Genomic DNA, 23,304 nt, shown 5'->3' on the forward strand with positions numbered 1-23,304 from the left:
CCGACAATTAGTTTCAAGCCTTATTGGAATGTTTTTTTCTTTCTTTATGAATATGACGACGAGGTTGGCCACTGAGTTATGTGTGCATGTCTTGTTTACATGGCCTGCATCATCATGCACAAACAGAAACCCTCCAAGCATCACCTACCCCGCATAGTGTGCGCACCATGCAGCCTATCAGAGCGCACCGGCCCGGGAGAGTGTTTCTTTAAGAATGTAAGGTGGGTGAGCCCCTTTTCCTGACGCACGCCTGGTAAGCAAACATAAATTTAGCAGCAACGTGTTTGCTGGGGGAACAAAATATCTGGAAGTGACTGTGAAGTGTCATGTCGTCTCCGGCAGTTCTAGGCTGACTTTTACCTCCCCCCCCCCCCTCCTCTCTCTGTGTAAACTGGAGCCGCGGTGCAGGGCGGAGAGGAGTGACTGGGACAGACGGACAGAGAGCGGCAATCACAGTCGACTCTATACTATTTGAAACTACATTGCGTTTATCAGCGTCAGAGATGACAGGGGGCTGCATGTGGACGACTGGGCTGGTTCTTCTCGCAGTCTGTGTGAAGGTAAGCTGCAGTGGTTTCTTCAGATTAATACAAAAGTTTGATCCAGAGAGGAAGGCGCGTCACTTCAGTTTGAGACAGATGCCTTTGTGAAGTTAATGCACCACGAAACCGCTATTAATTACCTAAATACCTGTGGCTCATTATCTTTTTTTACTTTTACACAATGTGTGTGTGTGTGTGTGTGTGTATGTATGTGTGTATGTATATATATATATATATATATATATATATATATAAATACTGCTTTCAATTTATATTTCATATTGTATATTATTTATTATAGGATTGCTCTAATCCTGCAGATTTATACACTGCTGCACATTGGATAAGATGAGGAACAGTGTGGTATTGTCTGCCAGCCTGAAATGATAAAATATCTTGTTATAAGGTATGAACTACAAGCAATTAAAACAGGAAACCGAGAATATGCCAGGCAGTTTGAATGTACTCAACTATAATATGTGATAAAATGTGCAGTACCTAAAGTGTGTTATGTAATTAATATATACTACAATCTTTTAAAGTTGAGTCACACCTTCCTTTCACCTTGCAATGTCAGACCTATAATGGAGAGAGCATGGGTCATCCTCCATAAGGTCGACGCTTATCAGTCCTGCATTGAACAAACTTCTAAAATCTGTACACTCAACTCACACTAATCACTGCTGGAATACTTTTACGTGTTATCTCCTAAAGGTCTGTCGTGCACATGCGTCACTCGTGCAGGTCAAGTTGTGTAAAAGCTGACACATGCGGCAAAATAACGGCACAGCAAGAGCTGAGCAAGAGTTTGAAGTGGAAAACAAAGCAGTTGTTTGGCCTGCAGACGGATTTTAGGTCTCAAACAGAGGGGTGGGATGTCACTGTCTGCATGTGTAAATGACCACGACAGGTGCTAATAGCACTTCAAGGTGATTTGGGCTGTAGACACCCTGGCTGCCATGTAGCCCATCTGAGCACGTCCACGCTGTAATCAGTGAATGTCTGTGACAGGGAAGCGCTCAAGGCTTTGCAACTCTTTCCAGGCCACTGTCCAGTGCTGGCCTGATTATGTTACAGTTGAAATACTGGGAAGAAAATCATGAAATGGCACATTAATGGACTCAGCATCAGTGTGAAGCTGCTTACATAAGACCTTTTGATTATGTTTTCATGATTCTCTAAAGAACATCATTATTTGACAGTAAACTAGTCCTAAACTGTATGTTTAAGATGTTCGGAGCATGCTATTGGTACTCCAGTGTGTGTGTCATTGTCATTTCATTAACAGCAATGTGTCATTATAAATGGTTTTACTCAACGCCTTGAGCTGTTCAGTTCAGTGTCTAGAATGTTTGAAGTGATCTGCCCTCACACCGACTTCTATGCTACAACAAGTGGCGGTGGTTTGATTGTTTTGAGACTCTGTCACATAGCGAGACTGAATAGTGACTCGGTAGGTTTTTTGTCTCAACTGGCCATGACAAGCTTTCCCATCTGTGCAAGGAGTGGCTGTGTAGCATGAGTCAGCACTGGACATTTATCTGTTCACACACACACCAGAATGACCCAGTGCTTTGCTTCAGAGACCAGGGATCAACAAGTGCTGCCTCCCGGGGTCTCTGCTATGCCTTGTCTTTTCATCCTCACTCTTAGGTCAGAGTCTCTGCATTTCTATTTAACTCAAGAATGGGACTCTATATTTGTGTATATGGCAGTTGGAAGTTGTGTGATTTGTGTGTGTGTGGGCCAAATGGCCTGTGGCTCCAACCCTAAATGGAATAGACCTTCCTTTGTGGGTGACATAATGACATACCTCGAGTGATTCTTGGAGGGTCTTGTTGCTCTCACTCCAGAAACATTCCCCCCCACACACACTTTGCTGTATGGGGATTTAAAGGTGGTTGTGTGCGCAGGAGGCTGTGCCCGAGCAGTTCGCTGAGCACCAAGGTTAGTGCCCGTAAATAATGATTTTTCACCTGCCAGGCTGTCGGGACAAAGCAAGTCCTTTTTGCAGCACTTGCCTCTGTGCTTCTTGTTGCTGTAGCGCTTAGTATTTATAATATTTTAACACTAATATTTAGTGTTAAAAATCTTAACTATGTGTTTGTAGAAAAGTATTTTGCCAGCAATTTCTCCCCTGGCACAGACTCCAGTACCCAACTTGATATGTTTAAGCTATCGTGAACAAACCACGTGGCAACCCTGTAGTGCTTTTTAAATTGCTGTTGTTAATACAATGTAGCTCAGTCAGTTCCCTGTGTACAGTTTCACTGTATTCTGCCCATGCAAAGTTAAAAAAATGTTTTCCCAACAAAAACCAAATTCACACATTTTTGGAAATTCTTGCAATTTTACAATAGCTAACTTGCATTTACGCTAACGTACACTAGTTTCGCAATAAAGGCCTACCACTGTCGCGTTATAAAGCATTTGTTGAGAAGCACAAGCAGGACGTCCATAAGCATAGGAGGTAGATCAGTGATATTTGGTCAGTCTGCTTAATAGGGTCAGTCTACTTACAGGGACATTGAAAGATGGAGATAAAATCTGAATACATCAGGTCAAATCTTTTTAATATCATCACTGAAAATGAACAGTCTGTCTATTGAAGTGGATGAAATTACTTTCTTTTTGGTAGTTATTGGTAAACTGTGTGGTTCATGGTTTTTGACGTGATGGATTTAAGTCAGCTGCCAGACTTCCAGCGGCCACACTCACTTCATTACATGCATTTCTTATAATTACTCAGCTGGAATTCAAAAGGAAATCAGCCACAAAAGCAACAGGTTTTGATGTTTATTCAAGGAAATGTTCCCTCTTAGTCTTAATGCAGCAAGGGGAGTGTATTGAAATCCTCAGGATGGGGAAGCCTTGGAGTCTAATGGCAGGATTAAGTGGGGTCACGGTGTGCAAATGGTCCCAAGTGATCATACGTCAACAACAACATCTCTTGTTCTCTGAAACACGCTCCTCAGCTTGATTGCTTTTATCATAAAGACCAGAAACTATCCAATTAGCTTTCATGCGTGCCTTTGTTGTGGATGCAAGTGGAATGGGAAGTTAATTAATTTTGAGAGGAATTGGTCCCACTTAAGGAGTAAAGGAAAGGGCTTCAGAGAACATCTGGCCAGTGATGGATGGATGGAGCAAGTTTTTGGAGTGCGTTAACAAAACCGAGTGTTTTCAGTTACGCTGCGAAAGCCTTCATACTCATCTCATTGTTCCCATCTGGGCTTAATCTGTGGAGTGAGACTGAGGATTGCTTGGTGTGGAAGTGCATGTGTGCAATGTTACTCTCAATCCAAGGCCAAAATTCACTGGTACTCATGTTTGCATAAATTACCAAGGTACCCGCGAAATGTTTCACTTTTCATGCAGTGCTCTCAGAGTTCCTGGCACAGTAGTAATGTTTCCTGTGTGTCCTACTCAGGTGTACCGGGATGCTGCTTTTCCAATACTGGAAATCAAGAGAGCAGGCATTCATCCCCAGAGCTGCGCCAAAAGAAAGTAGCTTCACACCATTCTCAGTAGGCCAATGAAGGAAAAGTCCTGCAGAACAGAACAAGACATGGCAGCTTCTATTGGATCTTGAAAAGAAAGTTCATTTTAAACAGCATTTGCAATAAACCAGTAGCTAGGCTTAGGCATAGCACTCCTCTCCTCATCTCCTTTCTTTATTGAAAATACGGAAAAATCCTTCAGTTCAAAGAAGCCATTGTAGACATACAAAATCCCCAATCAGAGATTTCACAAATGTGGCACGGTCTGGGAATGATCTATTAAATCAGACCTGGCCAGCAGTTCTGTGGTGATGAGCTTGTCTCTGGAATTGTATTTCATAAAATAGACTGATTCCCCTTTTTTGACAATCATAGTGATAACAGACCCTTTTTCCGTGTGAAGCAGCAGATAAACGAAACCCGACTTGCCTTTAACTCATATAACCTATTATTTAGTTAAATTAATGGTTTGAGATCTTGGGAAATACGCTTATTTGCCTTCTTTGCGAAGAGTTAGATGAGAAGATTGATACCACTCTCATGTTGTCAAGATTGGAAACCGAGGGAAACTTTTTTTAACAAGATAGAATATGTTAATTACTGAGCTTTACCGATACACAGATATACCTTTGGACAGAGCCAGGCTAGCTGTTTCCCTCTGCTTCTGGTGTTTATGCTCAGCTAAGCCAACGCTCCCTGGCTCTAGCTTCATCTTTAGCGTACAGACATGACATGACAGTGGTATCGATCTTCTCATCGAATTCTCGGCAAGAAAGCGAAACAGGGTATTTCCCAAAACAGTTTCTTTAACATCAGGACTCAATTAACAACCCAGGCCATGTGAATATTGAAAAAATGTGGAATGGTGAATATGGCTTTTGCCGTTTCCCCTTCAAAATCTTGTGGAACTCGATAGTGTTGTTTGCCTTTCAATCACTTGATGCCAAGTTCTAATAACATGCTGTGACTGACTGCTCAAAGCAGCCTGTGTCAGTAAATGGCATAAATTGCTGGAGTCATGTTGCAGTTTTATGCAGGAGTGTATGCAAGAGGGTGTTGTTCAGACTACAATATCATAAAGCATTGTGAGTTTTTGTGGTTTCATGTGGCTCTCAGGAAACGGTCTTATTGTGCCACACACTGCAAAACTCTGATTTTTTATCAGGCTGCTGTCACGCATTGATAAAGATCTGCCAGCAGATGGCAACATTTCAGCAGAGGGACTTTTTGTGTCCAGTTCAGCAGTGATGGCCTCTGTAACTCCCACGCCCATCACAGATCTATTGTGATTTTGCAGGTGGCTGCCCTCTATCCCCTCTCTGTTTCCTCTGGAGGCCCTTGTGAATGTATTTGTTCCTTCTTCGTGAGGTTTATTTGTCATTGCCGAGCTTGAAAGCCGAGCCTCTGGCATCCTGTTCCTCTGATGAAACATCTTGGGCTCCATCTGCAGCGAGCCCACGTCCCCTCCATCAGCGTGATTGAGCGTTGTTGTTTTATCCTGTTGTGTGTTCCTGGACGCCAGCTCAAACCTCATTTGCAGCAGCCGGGGCCCTCCGTGCATCATCTGGCCTGCACATTTTTCACACACCGCCAATCTCAAAAGCCCCAGAACCTTGCATTTGAGCTGCCTTTTGGCTTAAGCACGTGCGACTAGTTCTGTCTGTTCTGTTCTGCCCCGGCCTTGACCTCAGATCCGTCCGAGGGTGGGATTGCAGCGGGAGTGCCGGGGAGTGGTGCTAACGAGAGGGGAGAAGGAGCACTCAGGCCCCTCTTGTGACGTGTAATTAGAGGGGAGGGCAGGTAGGAAGTGTGTGTGTGTGTGTGTGTGTGTGTGTGTGTGTGAGTGAGTGTTGAAACACAACTGGGGAGGATTGTCAGGAAAGAGGAAGAAGCATGGACACCATAAAGGGAAGGAAAGAGAAAAGATAGAAGGAAGGAGGATAATAGAGGCAAAAAGGTCAGGAATGGTAGAGAGAAAGAGGAACAGGACAAAGGAAAGCATGTGCAGATGAGGAATGTGCAAGACAATGATTATGCTTTAGCCCTGTAGTTTAGGAGTCAAGTTAGTGGACTAATGGTTAGTTAACATATTTGTCAATGACCAGGGCTAAATAAAATGCAATGAAACATAAAGAAAACCGGATGGAAGTTGAGTGCCACGTTAGAGGACAGAAAGGAAGAGTGGAAAATTAATGGAGTGGTACTGATGTGGATTTAGCTGAGAGCGAGAACAGGGGACACAGACACAAGGATGTCTGTAGATTGAGGGGAGGGGGAGAGCAATATTGATGGAGTGAGGGTAGAAGTGTTGCATGAAGCATGCACTGAGAGCAAAAGGCCAAGCATGAGTAATGTAGAACAAAGCCACCAGCATAAAGTTGGTAAGTAAAGCATAAATATTCAACTGTAGCTTCTTGGAGAAAATGAACATCCAGTAATTCCAGATCCGCTGAGTGGTTGACAGGATTGAAAAACAAATACAAGACCAGTTATTTCTCTCAATGACCTCACTTTTTTGTAAAAGGCTATAAAAGGTGGTTGCCTACGAGTGTGAGAAAGGTTACATGTAAGGATGGACAGCTAAATCCAGTGGAAACATGATTGACTGTGGGTCTGCGGTGCTGGTGTCTGACGGGGTCTCCACGGCTGGCTGCGGTGAATGTTTGCGAGGCTAATGATGCTTCCTGGTGTTCTCACATCTGCTTCCCCCCATGGCCACATGTGCTTTGAGTAAACGCTGGGCCGCCACGACTAAACACTGGAGACCCGTTACAAATGATGTGCTATTAGGATTACTATGCATACGCCCACAGAAGCAGATTGATGAGCATGTAATCATGCATGCTCACAAAGTAGGTGTGTGTCTGGTGTGTGGATCTTGATGTAAATGTGCGTGCTTCAGTGTGCACGTAGACCTTCCCCATTTCCCCACTGTCAAGGGAGTCTGGTGGTTTTGACGAGAGCGATCTAGCGACTCCATCCATCCATCCATCCACCCATCCATCCATCGTCAACCGCTTATCCTGCGTACAGGGTCGCGGGGGGCTGGAGCCAATCCCAGCTGACCTAGCGACTCCAAAGAAGGTTAAAGCAAGGGCAACTGAACTTGGTTGAAGATACTGGAAGATGTTTTGTCTTTCATCCAAGAGGCTTCTTCAGTTCTAACTATGACCTGAATTACTTCTCAGACATCTTACCAAGATATAGTGACTGTTTCTGGTTAAACAAAAAGATCTTACTCTTTAAAAAAGGTATTTTTCTGTAGGGATCCTTTCCACAATGCTGTCAGACGCTTGTCAGCCATTCAGTGGCAAAAACAAGCACTTTAGTGGACATACATTGATGATGTGCAATTGCCCACAAGTTTGCAGCCCTGTTTCGCTGCAGCTGACTGCAGAGCGGTCGCTCAATACTGGACAAATTAAATGTTGTCCAAGTAGTCCCACAGACACAAAAAATAAGGTTGAAAATACAGAACTTAGCCTTTATAAGTATTTTTGGCTATTTAGTTAAAGCTTTTTCAACCAAGACGATGACGTTCCTCATTTTAAAAGGTAGTATCTCGACTCTATAAGCAGGTCTGAACTAAGCGTGAACTTGACTGTGAACTTGAATTGACCTTTATTTAGTTTTTATGCTCTCACAAGCCTGTACAATCTTGTTATGTGTATGCTGAGCAATGATTGATGTTTGACCTCTGAAAATAATTACCCCTATGAGAAAAATGCACCTGCTGGTCACTGTTGTTTTCAATCCTTGGCTTGCCGATGGCCTTTGCCTCACCGTGGCGTTGCATTTGAAGTGTGGAATTCTGTCGCAGCATACCTCTGTGCGGTGACATCACCCACGCTGTTGTCCCTTGCTCTGATCTCAATTTCTCAGATGCGACCAGCTTGTTTGAATCCTTGTAGTCTGAATCCTGTCAGCACTGCCCCTCCCTCCCACCTCTTCTGTCCTCCTGTCTCCCTGATGACAGGTACGTAGCTTGAAAAGTATTTGGCAACCCTGACCTGGAAAAGTGCACATTTGACATTGAGCATGTCACTCACCCTTCATTTTCCCCACTCCTCATAATGCTCTTTTTAAATAAGGCCTTTTGTGTTATCAGTACAGTTTCTTCTCTCATCTCAGCATGATTTGCTTCATAGCTGGAATAGTTGGGATTGTGGTGACCAGGTGGCTTGTGACGCCACCTAGATGATATGACAGATAACTGGATATTCGGCTCAGTATGAAAGATCCTAAAGTATGTGTTCAGATCATTTAAGCTCAATGCTGAGAGACAGATGGGCTGACAGACAGAAAAGACAGACAGGGAGACAGTAAACTAGTTATGAGTAAGGTGCAGGGAAAGTGAGACCAACTATGCAAGTCTTGCTCCATGTTGGCTGTTGTTGTTACAACAAGGTCTCTCAACACACTCTGCATCTAAATCTGGGAGTAGCCTGATGAATGACACCTGTCAAAATGTGATGCCCTAAAGGGCTCGTTGAATAAATAAAGTGTGTATGAACCTAAGCCAGTTTGCTTTTTTTGCGAACAGACTGAACTGGCATCATGAGATGTTCTGGCCAGTTAACAAGAAACAAGTAGCAGCTCTCAGCAAAAAGCAGATTTAACAAACTACTCAGTCCTGCACTAGTCATGATGGCATACTCTCAGCACAGCCTGCAGCACATGTATGCATCCCAGCTGAGTAGACGGTGGTGCGGAGTCAAACGGAGTGTCTTCTCCCTATGTTATGAAATACATTGCGAGAAAGTTAATTAACAATAACCTCATCATTTTCCCTTGTCAATTTAACTCTCTGACAATGTCATGTCACTCATGCTTATCACATCTGTTTGCTATGTTAGCGAGGAAGCTAGCTAGCGTTTGTCAGTACAGTACGTAGCAGATTAAAAGGTAAGTACAAGGCCTTGTTTTGGACCGCTCCCGTTTGCCCTGTTAAAGTTACTGCATTATGCTGTTAATGGAAACTCAACACGTCCTCTGTCCATTTCAGGCCCTCTTGCATTTCAGCGGACTACTAGTTTTTTAACAAGACTTTTTAGTAAAATATTTGCAGGAATGTAGCCTCTCGTTATTTAACACTCAAGGCGGCTGAGTCACGTGCAACAGCTAGTGGTAAAATTACTGGTCCTGTATTTGGCTCAATATCAAACGGCCCAACCCTACTTTACACCACCTACATTGTTCCGTCTCTTTACCTGTTAGAGGCCCTCAGATGTTACACTATCCAGTATTTTACAAGTAAAAATGTCAGAAATAAAGACTTATTGAGTATGAGTTCATCTCGCTCAGATCTATTTTGTGATGATTTGAATGGGCTCCGATCCCCAAGTTGGGAGCATCTGGTATAATGTATTCATGTAATAATAATAATAATAATAATAATAATGATCTGTGACAAATGATTACTTTCATTTGTATTATTAAATTATTTGTTTAATCTATAAAATGTCAAAAAATTACGAAATTTGCTAATCAAAAAGTCATGGAGCCCCACACAACTTCTTGCTAATAGCCCAGAATGTAAATGTACATTTTTAAAACTGAGAAAATTTTGAGAAGCTGAAACCAGTGATTGGCTGGCATTTTACTCAAATATTGATTATTATAAAAGGTGTTCGCTGTCCAAAATGGTTTTGAAACATCTATGTTGAATATGTTTGGCTGAGCAGCACATAGCTGTTCAGGTGTTCAGGTGTTCAGGTGGCACCACTCAGTGTGTCACACCTCAGGTAAGTAATTATCCCTTTTTGTGTGTTTTCACTCCAGCCATAATTAGTCCCTCGTAGTTTCTTTATCTTAAGTGGTTTCTAAGTAAAGACTGCTCTATTAAATTATCTTGGTCAAAATAAAGTTCCACCCTGAGTGGAAGATCAGTGAAATCAACATTTTTTTACCCCTGACCTCAAGAAACAACCCCATCTCATTTGAGAAACCTGCTGACATTTGAAGTTGCTGCAGGGAAACATCTCTCTGTTGATCTGTCACGCTCAATATTTCATACAATATTTCATCCAGGTGCACGCTACATCGTTTTTAACATCACACAACCAAATGGATTTTGATAAAACTTCCGGAAATGATGTCATGAAAATGCAAAACAAGTTGACATAATGCCTGACGTGAACTGCACCATTCATGAAAGGCTTTTACTTAAATGTTGTTTTGTTTAGGAGGAGGAGGATGGAAAGAGGTAGAGGCGCGCTGAAATTTTGACTGACATAGAGAGAAAATTGGGATGTTTTCGCTGATGATCAGTGGCAGGCTGTGTGTGGATGTGTGTGGATGTGTGTGTGTGTGTGTGTGTGTGTGTGTGTGTGTGTGTGTGTGTGTATTAGTACAAAGAGTGAGCAAGAGCCAAAGATATATTGTGTTTCTTCTTAGTGTATCACCACCAGAGTAAGTTGGTGAAAGATGTGTGAGACAAGTGCGTTAGCTGACTTTGACTGGCAGAAGGGCGCAGAAGGAATGTGCCTGGCTGCAGCTCTCTGCGGGACAGGTACAAACCACTCTATCATCGCATGAGAGAGTAATCGTTACGGGCAAATCATTACATGATCAGAGGGAACAAAATCTCAGCCAAATATGCATGGCCCTTGAGAATTTTTTTATTTTTTTGGGGGGGGGGTGTCAACAACAGAATGATGGAGACAAAGACAGATCGTAATCAGAGAGAAAGAACGTATGATACTCACAGGATAAAGATTTAAAGATGGAATTAGTTTGACAGGAGGTGGGAGGGACACACTCAGTAACTCAGTGTCAAAGTAATGTTATTACTTCTTTGAGTGATGAGTATGGGATACAATCTGGATTTTAGTAATTATACTGTACATTACATTTACATTGCAGATAATACTCTCAGTAATGATCAGTTAGTTTACATTTTAGCAGGGTTAGCTTAGGGTTTGCAGTCTTACCGGGGTTTGATGGCTCAGTTTGGTCAGTTTGGTCTGTGTTCAGTGGACAGGCTGGTCTGGTGTGTGCTAGCTTAGCACTGGAGCTAGAGGTGTGGGGAGGTGGTTAGCCTCTACTGAAAGAGAAGAAATATGCCTCCCAGGAACCCCAAAGTTGTCTTATTTGCATGTTCCTAGCTGGCTTCCTAACGTTAGCAATTGGTATGCCTGCATTTGTGTGGAGTCCTGGAGAGCTACATGCAGTCATTGGGGCTAACGTTAAGCTAGCTGTAGATAGTCTATAAATACCACCAAAACGAAGGTTAGTGGCTTCTGCTTTTGTTTGTCTTCAATGGCACCTTCAATAAAACTTAATAAAAAGTCTTGAATAACAAAAGTAATGTAACTAATTGGTTGGGTTTAGTAAAATCATGAATTCACTTTGATTATCAAAGGGAAAGGAAAGAAAAGGTCAATACAAGTTAGATTAGCATTGCCGAGTAATGTCATTTGTCTGAAAGCAATATCGTCATCCTTACGGATACCACCAATGTCAAAGATGCAATCTTAATAAAAATTTATTAGCAGAATTGCACAACAAATGTGATGTAAGAGAGAAACAAATGTTTAGTACACCTCCTTACCCAGTGATTAAACATTTAGAATGTGATGACTAATGTCCTGATCTTATCTGATCTGCAATCTTCAGACACTTTGTTAAAGGAGACAAAAAGAGACTAATACTCAGATGAACTTTAGTTATGGCCCATCGATCTGCGTCCCTCAGATTTCCTGCATGTCTATTCACTTTGATAATGGTCAAATGGAAGTAATTTTTTTGCTGTGTTTCTCTTCAGTGACTGTTTAAGTCTAGACAGACATGTGATTCATTGGGCCTATATTACTTTTGCATTTGACTCCTTTGGTGTTTTACTTGAACTACCACAAAGGCTCTGCAGAGAGGAGAAGACAAATAGGCCCATGTATCCTGAAGAGGTGACATAAAACCTTTTTATTAAACAAACTGGATAACTGGAATAAATCTGTAAAAAACTGGCTAGTTTATTTTCCCATAGCGCAAAACATGTTAATCAGAAGCCAAATTCACGACAGTTGGTCGATCAATCAGCGCAGCATTTTGTCTGAGCACATTATAGTTCCACCTAAATGTAACTGGCAACGAGCCTTTTTGCATAACAGGTTTGGAATTTATTGCATTTGCCCAAAGCTAACAAAATGCCAGTCTCTCACCTCATATTGAATGATGCTTACTCGCCCCATGTTAATATACAATATGCGGTTGTAATTGCAGTGGCTTAATCTATGCTGACAACAAATATTTTTCCAGGGGAATATTTTCCTTAAAAGCAGACTGAGCTTGCAGACCGCTAATTTATACAACAGATGTGGAACTGGGTAATGCTAACAAAACATTTAGGTTTACAGACCACTGTGATCCTGAGAGACAGCTACCCAAGTATTGCAGGGTTAGAGCTATTCTTAGAAGTATTTCAGTGACTTAAAAAGTAAATGAATCACTGCATCTATAGCAGAAGTATGAAGTTATTATATGCATGCAGCACCAGCTGTTGAGTAACTGGATCTGCTGCTGTGTGCAGGTGTGTCAGGCAGACACATTGCCTTGAGGTGCAGCGGAGGATGTAGGTTCATGTTCAACAATGTGTGCCAAAACTGTCTCGCTTGTCTCTAACTTAAAAAAAAAAAAAACTTTTTATCTGTGCATCAATGTGTGTCTGTAATGCGACCGTAGGTGATTCTTGCTCCAACATGCCACCATCGTTTGGTTCACTCTAAAAGTAAATATGCAAGTGTGAACTTACATGTCTGTCTTTTCATTTTATTGTCTATCTTTTTATCTACTTGACATATTTGATTTATGTCTCCCTTTGTTTGTGCTTATTAAGAAAGCCCAGCAAGCAGCGTAAAGAGAGATATTTACATCATAAATCCCTGTTTCATTTCCTTGTGTTAGTCTTTGTAAACTCATAGCAGCCTAGGCTTAGCTCCACATTGTGGCTTTGCATGCCCACTGTCTGACTCATTTAGCTCCTGCTGAGCCATGCTCCCAGGTCTGGGGGTTCATCCACAGCCGCTCCCTTTTCCTGGCTGTAACCTACTTCAGCTTCCAGGCTTCCTGCTCCTCGCAGATCAAAATCGGAGGGAGAGTAAGTGAGAAAGATAGACAGATGACCAATACACGCATAAGCCATGGGTGTGCGTGCCTCTTCCTCTGCAGTGCATTGCAGAGAGAAGGTGTGGATCAGGGCCACTGAGGGCAAGATGATTTCCTCCACCGCAGTGAGAAAGATAGGCAGAGAAACAGAAATATGGTAGTAGTTTGCCCAGAGGTAGGCACAATCTCATGTCAAGTTTGGTTTTGTCTTCCAAATAGGGTGAGGAGAATTCATGCTTATTTTACAACTAGCCTTCAATCTGTCAAGTGTGTGTTTGTGCAAATATTTTTGCACACTTCAACAAACTTTGCAGCTTAATTTTACAATGTTATCTGATTGGAGTGCATTGAGCTAATTATTGACAAAGTTTCCAACTGTTGAGATAAATTTGGAAGGACATTTCCCCGCTTTTATGTGATGATCCAGAGCAATGGATGGATTGCTTTTCTTTCCGCTGTACTAATCCAGGTTGTTGCAGAGGCTTGGCCAATTGGTGCCCAGATTTAACAGTGCACCCACTAATCACATACACACATGTACAGGACAGCAGGACTCCCATGTAGGTAGGACATTCTGACTGCCAATCAGGGTCTGACATGCCAAAGGTTGTATCAGACAGATTGTTAGATCCAGCTGTGAAAATCAAGGACTTTTACTGTGCATAAGAAGCCAGCTGGGTTCCTGGACCTTACCGAACTTGCATGCCCCAGTTATCTGTATGACGCAAGTGAATCAGGGCAGATCCACCACTTGCGTCTCTTTAATATCAGGCACACCCAGCTGTTGTCATAATGCTGCTGTGTGCACGTCCCTTTGTGCTTCCATCCTCTCTTACTTCATCAGTAACACTTGGTCAGCTGCTCAGTAATTATCTTTCCATTCCTCTCAAAGTAACTCTGGTATCAAGGTTCAGGCAACAAAAATGCAATAAAAAAAAACAAAGTAAAAAAAAAAAAAAACTTAAGCGCAATGATAAAATCTGAATTCAGTAAAGTGGCTGTGTATAAACCATATATAGCAGCGCACATGGTATAATGCTGTCCTGAAATAATAACAGGTTTCCCAGAGTAATAATAGTTAAAAAATCAGAAACCAGAAAATATCACAGCTTGTGGAGCCAAACTCACTCCTTTTCTTTTTTTCTTTTTTTTTTTTATCAGATGGAAAACATTTTATTACTCCTAAATTTATTGAGCTCTTGATCCAAGAGAATGTGACCACTGAATATGAGTTTTAAATGAGTTTTCACACCATAAATGGTCTATTAACATCACTGTTGTTGATAGAAATAGTAGAGAGAGTTTGAAAGCCAAATACCCTGCAAAATCGTTTTTAAAATGTACATGAAGCTCAAGTCATGCGTTGATGTTGTGGTTGTGTTTCCGCAGAGGCAAATTGTGTGTCCAATTATAACAAAGCACAGATGCTAAGGAGGGCTTTTATACATTTTAGGTAGGACTTATTAGGCATATTTGATAGAGAACAAAGGTATTATGAAAGCTAGCTAGATGGCATTTTGGCATGTGATTTTGATAGTCTTTTGACAGAAATGCATAGTTTTAGTTGACTTTAAGTAATTTTATTATTATTAATTTTGAGACTAGTTTTAATAAACCATACCATGTTTTTTGTTATAGTTTTCAGTGACGAAATTGACACTGGTGGCAGATTACTTTTACATGGTATGTATTCGCAGATGATGCGCAACTCTACCTATCCTTCCCGCCAAACGACCCCACCGTCTCGGCACGGATCACAAGAGTCTCTTGGACATATCTGCATGGATGAAGGCTTGCCACCTTCAACTAAACCACTCTAAGACTGAACTCTTGGTCATTCCAGCCAAGCAATCTATCCACCATAACATCAAACTACAAATTGTCTCCTCAACCATCACTCCAACCAGGGTGGTGAGAAACTTGGGAGTCATGATTGATGACCAGCTGTCCTTTTCAGACCATGTTGCTGCTGTCTCTCGGTTGTGCCGCTTTGCTCTATACAACATCAGAAAAATCCGGCCCTACCTCACTCAACATGCCTCCCAGCTTCTGGTACAGGCCATGGTTACCTCTCGCAACGACTATTGCAATGCCTTCCTTGTGGGTCTTCCAGCTTGTGTGGTGAAACCCCTACAAATGATTCAGAACGCAGCAGCACATCTGGCTTTTGATCACCCCAAAAGGACTCGTCACTCCATTACTCAGTGACCTGCAATGGCTTCCCATGGCCTCTCGAATCAGATTCAAGTCACTAATGCTTGCATACAGAGTGACTACTGGGTCTGCACCCATCTACCTAAACTCCATAATAGAAGTTTACGTTCCTTCTCGGCCACTACGCTCCTCCAGCGAACGCCGCCTGGCTCTGCCATCCCTTCACACAAAGCAATCCCAGTCCCGGCTGTTTGCATCTGTGAGACCACGATGGTGGAACAAGCTACTACATGCCATCAGAGCAGGGGCGTCCCTCTCTAACTTCAAGATGCTCTTGAAAACTCATCTCTTCCGAGAACAGTTCCTCTTATAACACCTCTAACTCCTAACATCTAACATGCACTTCCTGTGCTCTTCTTCTTCTATCCCCTACAATTATCTTGTATTGATTGCACTTTTTGTTAACTCTAACTTCTTTCCCTAGGTATTTACCCCATTGATGTGATATGTGCCATTAGCGCTTACTAGAATTTACTGCTGCTTTTATTATGTATTGTCAGTTGTAGATCTCGTACTGTATTTTATGCTCTGTTAATGATTGTATGTTGTTCCTCAAATGTAAGTCGCTTTGGATAAAAGTGTCTGCCAAATGAGTAAATGTGAAATTCCTAATAGCAGATGTGATTGTAATTGTCTCAGAAATGATTAAAGCAAACAGGCCAAAAGAGGAAAGGCAATGAAACACATTCCCCCTTCTATCATCACTAGCTGGTAACTCTGCCGTCACTCACGACACACAAGACCGGCCCAGCACATGTCTTCACTTCTCTGTCCTTTCTATGACCCATAATTCCCTTCTTCCTGCCCACCAAACTCTTAAAGATTAACAGAGTGCTCACTACCTGTCCACCTGCTAGAGGCATCACATTTACGGGCACCGGGGTAATCTCTGGGGTCCAGTTGGTTTTCTAATCCTTGGAAACAGAAACAGAGAGCCCGGCCAAAGGCAGGCTGTTCAGTTTCCAAAGGGATCTGTTATTGGAACTGCCATTGTTCAGCTTGGGAGGCCACCTGTATCAATAACAGAATTTACTGTGCCAATTGCAAGTTATTTGGATATCGTGATTTCTTTTTTTTTTTTTTTTTTTTTGGCATTACTGAGAGATTTCATTGTCTTTTCACTTTGGGGAAAAAGTCCAAGTCATAATCAAGGTAAAATAAAGAAAACAAACTCCCCCAAAACAGCTGGCTTGTGTACTGATTTGTGGCACTGAAGGTTTTTGTAGAGGTCGTGCCCTTGTTCAAAAGCACACAGGGGTGTTTGGTAGCGGCAACAGATTGCTATAAAGCTGTACTTGAAGCTTTCATTGCTTTCACCTGACTTCAGATATGCCCTCAGGATCTCTTTGTCACTTGGATATCTGCAGCCAATGCGAAACCCACAGAATGCGAAGCCATCTCCGTTACACATGCCAACAACAGTGGAAGGGCTGCTTGGACCACATTTTGAAGGTTTTGGTTGCAGAAGCAATTTTGGAGCTATCAGATTGAAACTCAAGATGCCAGAGCAAGTCAATTCTGTCAGGAATTTCTAAGAGGGGTGTGTGCCTTTTTGAAAGTCACTTTCTTAATGTAAGAAAAAAAGAAACCTTTTCATGGCTGGAGAATCTCTATCACAATGGAGTTGAGGGTGCCACCATTAGGTTTTAGCGTCTCAAATGTCTCCAGTATTTAAAGTAATATGTCTTTAACTCTGAGGTTGTCTGTAACAAAGCTTTTCAGGTATTTAGGCGGACTGAATGTCTTTGATAAGAAGCATGGTATTATATTTCCATAAGTAGATGAGTCGCTATGTTGGAGTGTAATACTATTCCGTTCATTTTAGAGGTATTGTTATCTATTCTGCTCCAAAACTCAATGGACCCTCTGATTTTTAGTTTTTAGGGTCTGGTAGCTACATCTCCCTGATGCACATTCATACTGTACTATATTAACTTGAGATTTGGCTTGGGACTTCAGAAAGTATCAGAGGCTAAACAAAATGATTTATGTGATATCCTCCCATCTTTGTGTACGTTAGCACTGTAAGTCAAGCATGATATATCTCTCCAAAACGCTATAATACTGCAGGATGCAGAGAGAGCACGGCATGTGCAGATGCACCGCACACTCATGTCATACCTGTTCCTCCTGACAATAAACCTTGGTTCGGTTCCTCGGTTTGTTTAGATTTTTACTGCAGCCGAGAGACGGCTTCCAACCTCTTGGATGCTCTTAGGTTTCATGCCACCAGAGGTTTGCTCTTCCTTACATTTATACACAAACTGAAAATCATAGCCAGTGTGTTTTAAGAGACAGATCTCTCATCTCATAAGGTGAAACGTACCTGCCTTAGCGAGCTAGCATGTCAGATTTGTGCTTTTGACAGTGGAGCTATTAGTCGCTTTTTGGGGGAAGGCATCAATACTGTAATACCCTCACACTACAGTTAAAAAGAAATGCATCTGTAATGTTGTTAATTCATTTGATGGCAACAGAGTGTAGTGTTTGCACATGAATTTACTGATACCCACTCTTCATGTCAGTCAGTTGCATGCCTATGCTCTCTCCTATCATACATTGTTAAATGGTGCTGAATGAATGAAACTTAAGAACATGCTGTGATAATAATTTAAAAATATATTTATTTATTTAATTCGGATGCCAGAACAGCACAAGAGCCAGGTTAGTCTGCCCCAGAGTTGGGATGGGGGGGAAAAAAATAAGAATGTCTTCCTATAGCTGAAATTGTGTTTCGTCAGATCTGTGTGTTCTTTTTTTTTTTTTTTTTTGACCCGCTTGTTTCTGAAAAGGGAAGGACAGGGAGGCGTCCAGTGATTCTTCAGCAGGCTTGTTCTGTAGCTGTGCCCGGCAGTGCCAAACCCTGCTCCCTGCTGAGATGACCCTGGGCACATGCTCCAGCTGTGCAAACACGGCCGCATTGCTGAGCACACACTGACGTTCAGGCTGAGCCAAATCCAATTATTTGCCTTGCCTTGAGTTTTGTTTCATTTCAGTAGCGCATATTCAGCCACCTTCCCCAGTACATGTGAGCTGCGCTGCCAGGCTGAACAAGGCTGACAAACGTACCACTGTGGCTCCTCTTTCTTCTATATTTCCCTCGTGTGAACATTCCCCTGCTTGTCAGCTTAATTTCTCTGCCTTTTGCTCATTTTTCATCCCAAAATGCTGGCGTGACAGTAGGTATCCAGTTTGTTTGAAGGAGAACCACCAAAATCAACACGAGGGGGATGAGAGCCACTCGATCGTCAGCCAGTCGACATAGACAGCGTGCAAAAAAAAATGTTTTTTGTCAGGAGGGTCCAGCCCATGTGAACATGAGCACCCAGCCAGAAATGTTACCTCCAATGACCTGTGGTGCTTCAGGTCATGCTACTCCTTAAAGGATAAGTCCACTTTATTACAACTTGGATCTTATTTTTGTTACGTTGTACTCAAGTTAATTTCTCAGATCTGGGAACAAAGCGAAATTCCAATACAGCAGGAAACACAAGAAATCAGACGATCGGACAAAATCGGACACTTTTAAACGAACCTCGCGGTTAGTCAAATATGTTTTGAAGATGCGCAGTTTTCCACTCTAAATGGCTCACAAGCTGAATTTACAAGCCCAAAAGCTGCAACTCCTCTCAACGGACAGTCATTAAATGTAAGATCAGTTGGGTCTACCTATGTCTCACTATGTGTAGCTGATGTTCATTGGATTTGTTTACCAGTGTCTGCTGACAAAAGCCTGCTCCCTGCCTTGTTCTAGGAGTACAAAGGCAGTTGAAGAAAAGTATGGACTATCACATTGCTTGACGAGTGGAGGGGCTGCTCATGCTGCAGACTTGAGCTGACATTTTAATGGCTGCAACCTTGATTCTCAGTCTAACTCGGTCTCTTTTTCTCCTCAAGTGTTGAGTAGAGAAAATTACTGCAAGTATCTGATTCCACACTCACAAAGACGCACAAAGTTCATTAAATAGTTGGTGTCCTCCATGTGTCCTGTACCAGAAGATGTTTTAAAATCACATTGCAGTGAAGCTACAAACTACTTTTAAGGTCTAAGCTGAGTACACACAACACCTAATTCAAGGATGCTGAATAATTCTCCCCACATATTTGGTAACTGTCACTCTGACTGCACCGCTGTTGGAACAAGTTAAGTGTTATCTTAACTGACAATGGTTTGTTTGGGAAAGAATTTCTTCAATAGTTTTGGGTGAGATCAGTCCAGCAACACCCTGACAACTGAATCTTTCCATTTCCGATGAACCGCCGTGACCTCACAATATATTTAAACTCACCGTGGTAGACGGCAGGAGAAGCTACTTTTGGCTCTGCTGTTGCTTTGGAGCTAAATGATTTTCCTGAGATAACAGGGCGCTTGTTGGCTGGGCCCACAGGGAGCCCTAATACAAAAACAAACATATTAAATGCTGTCTCTCACTGCTGACGGGCCTATATGGGAATGACCTGCCATGCTTCGAATAAAATAAACAAATAGAAGTTCCTGGAATTTCCACACACTTGTAGATGCAAGCAGAAAATGTTAGGAAAGCGTAACAAAATTGGAAGAATGGAACACAAACATCAGAACAAACCTGGAAATCCCTTAAAGAATATTACTATAGACACTGAGAATAAACACTACATTATTAACATTGACAGTTCCACACACACAGACACATACAGGACACAAAGTTAGACATATGGGGACCCCTGTCCTGCAGTGTACTCTCACATGGTGTCAAATAATTCTCCCATGGTGTGTTTAAGAGTTCAAATGGCGCCTCCGATCTGTTTCTTTAATACAAAGGGAATGTGGACGAAATGTGCCAACTCAGCCCCTCACCCACCTCACCACCCCGACCCATATTCCCTTCAAATGCCACTTTGGCTTCATCCCAGACGTCATTCATCAAATCGCTCCCTCTCGCTGGCAATTACAGAAATATGACAGGGATGTTTGAGCTTGACATGCTATCATTGTCGCAATCATCCTCCATACTTTGCGTCAACTACCGAGGCTCAAGACTCTTGTTTTCTGTGCGTCTTTTTCTGCTCCTTTAGTTTGTAGTGCATCTTTTGGGGTTGTTTTCTGTCAATCTTTATGGGTTAATTGCACCCTCCGGGATCTCTGCATATTGACAAGACAATGGACAAGAGATTAAGCTGTCACTTTATGTTGACTATGTCATCTTAGATCGCTGGGGAATACATCGTTGCCTCTGATCTTTTGTGTGTGTCCCCTGGGGTGATTGTCATATTTAGAGGACCCTAGACAAATCACTGGGTTTCCCCGGCTCGTCTGTCAGAGCGATGATGATGTTGTGGTTTGTTTGGCTGCAGGAGAATGTCGAGTCAAGTGGGAATGTCTGGGAGCGTCTGCCAGACGGAGACTTGGGCCCTTTTAAAAAGTGAATCATGTTATTTTGAGCATTTGCTCTGGAACTATAGGGCAATCTGAACCTGACTGTTCACAAAAACATGGCACTGTCCTGGTCTCTGTAAATATATTAAGATTGATACAGCATTAATATTGATGATAGTGAAATTGTTTTGACTCATTACAAATTAAATATAAAATGTGTAAAATTGGTCTTTTTGTCAGTGTAAGAATATTGTTGTCATTTTCTTCTTATGGTCACATAGGAGTTACCCCAGAGACAAGACATTTTGTTCAGGATAGAAATGCACTATGTCAGAGACTATGATCTTCTCAAAAAGTTTTAAATTCCTTCTATTTAGTTAAAGCCAATGATAAGGAGAGATCATAAAGTCCTGTTCTGAGGTTCTGCCAGATGCACACAGGAATCTGTCAAAAACTATGAATAGGATTATGTAGATTTGCATTTATCTCTGCCCGTCTCCCTTCAGCTGAGGTCAGCAGCATTAAACTCTGTCAGTATCACTCTGTCAAATTCAGAACTAAAACTCTGCTTGCAAAAATGCAGAAATAGTCCTATTTTTATCAGATTTAAAGGTGTAATATTATTAATATTAAATTAGTGTGTAATATTTAGGAGGATCTGTTGACACAATTGCAATAAAATTATACATGTTTTCAGTGGTGTATAAAGACCTTAAATAATTAACCATTATGTTTTTATCACCTTAGAATGAGCCACTTCTACCTACATACACCAACAGGCCATGTTGCGCCACCATATTTCTACAGTAGCCCAAACGGAAAAACGCTCTTCAGAAGTAACGTTAGTAGTACTAGTAGTAATCGTCGACTGGTTAATGAGAAGTAAGAAAAGAACAGAAATTTGTACAAATGGAGGCCCACACTAATATTTAGCACAAGAGCCAACAGAGCGTGTCGGCCACCGTAGCTTCTCCTGCTGGCTTGGAAAGGGAGGGGTGAGTGGTGCATAAATCTTAATTGCAAAAAGAGAAATAAAGTGTACATGGGGCATAAAAAAGTATACAGAACTTTGATATGGATATAACGGTTAGTTTGCTGTTCATGTAGAGTGAACTAGTCTGCGTCTTGTTTATATGCTCTGATAATGCTAATCCAACACATTTTAGTAGTAGCGTCCATGTTGATTCCACAGTCCAACTTAAGAGCACATGAACACACTGAAGTCAGAAGAACGACTTCACAACTCTGGAAATGGGACCATCTGAGGAGCACATGAATGCACCGTGAACCGCTGTTTGCAATTTGCAACCCCCACCACTAGATGCCACTAAAACTTACTCACTGAACCTTTAGCTGTGTATAAACAGTACGTTATTCTCTTTCATGTATCTCGGACACTGTGGAAGTGGCCAGCACATTTTAGACTCACAGACTGGTCAATGAAAAGAAATTTCACTGATTGTGTTACATGGGCAAGGTTCTATATGACAAGGCACTTCTAACTGCAGATGCCCTTGTACTGTTGGTTGTACTTTATGTTTACAAAAACATGTCCATATCCAAGATGAATCATCAGTGTGTATAACAAAAATGAGGGTAGCAAATGCTTAATTATAGGTTTACTAGCCTTAATGCGGTGGTCATGTATCATTCTGAGACTACACAGTACTGTTATGTTAACTTTTAAAAACTTGATCATCAAACAAAATCCCTTCTGGCCATAATTTGATGATTTGGCTTCTATAATTTGTAAACATGCTTCAGAGCTAAATCTGCAACATTCATTTTAATCAGTTAATAGGATATACACATGGCTACAGCGTGTTTAAGGATGTGACTGCTATCATACACTCACTGAAAGTAAGTTTGGGTCTAAGTAATGGGCAGAAAACTCAGCTTTCTGGTAAACATCCAAAATTCTTTCCACTTTGTGCCTAGTGTGCAGCTGGCTTCTAGTGATGCAAAACACAACTGAAGAATGGTGTGTGGATTATGGAGCACAAGGGCTGGATAGTAAAAGATGCCACGCAACAGGCAGCATGGCAGGGCAGCATTTCATTATTTGCTTCGCTGCCAGCCAGATGAGATCAGGGCCGTAGAATGTCACAGAATATGGAAATTAAGATTGTTCGATGGTCAGGCAACTCCGCAAATGAGGGGCTTAATTTGGGAGCAGTATGCAACAGAGATTCGGTGGTAACCACAGACGGCGTTTTGGAGGGATGCTGATGTCTGTTTAGGAAACAGTTTAGGGAACTCTGCAGAACAAATTTGTTGGCCCTTGCTGTGCTATGAGAATGGGATCTTCATAGATTGCAATTTCTCTCTCAGTCTCACTACTTGAAGAGTCCTTTGCAGTACCTTGCTGAACACCACCAAGGTTGAATCTGTTTGGCCCTCAGTGATGTGTGGTCATGATTCAGGCCAACAGCTTTCCAGGTTTGTTCTTTGTCTATTTCAAAGAAAACAGCGTTTACTGGATTGGTCTTCTGGGAGGTCTGGCATGGACGGCTTTGCAAGCATTTTAATGGGGGGATCCATGTTTGGGACATTGCCACTGTCAATTCTGTAGAGGCTTACAATGGGATGT

At 42.0% G+C, this 23,304-nt stretch overlaps 1 protein-coding gene across 1 annotated transcript in view; it reads left to right on the forward strand.

Moving 5' to 3' along the window:
- The first annotated feature begins 279 nt into the window (after positions 1-279).
- Positions 280-23,304, forward strand: part of LOC123981051 (ADAMTS-like protein 1) — an 80,793-nt gene continuing 57,768 nt past the window's right edge. Inside the window, exon 1 of the mRNA XM_046065663.1 lies at positions 280-560. Within this exon, the coding sequence (XP_045921619.1) occupies positions 504-560 (57 nt within the window). The 5' untranslated portion in view covers positions 280-503. The remainder of the gene's footprint in view (positions 561-23,304) is intronic.

Source organism: Micropterus dolomieu, linkage group LG12 (genome assembly GCF_021292245.1).
Source record: "Micropterus dolomieu isolate WLL.071019.BEF.003 ecotype Adirondacks linkage group LG12, ASM2129224v1, whole genome shotgun sequence".
NCBI classification, from domain to species: domain Eukaryota; kingdom Metazoa; phylum Chordata; class Actinopteri; order Centrarchiformes; family Centrarchidae; genus Micropterus; species Micropterus dolomieu.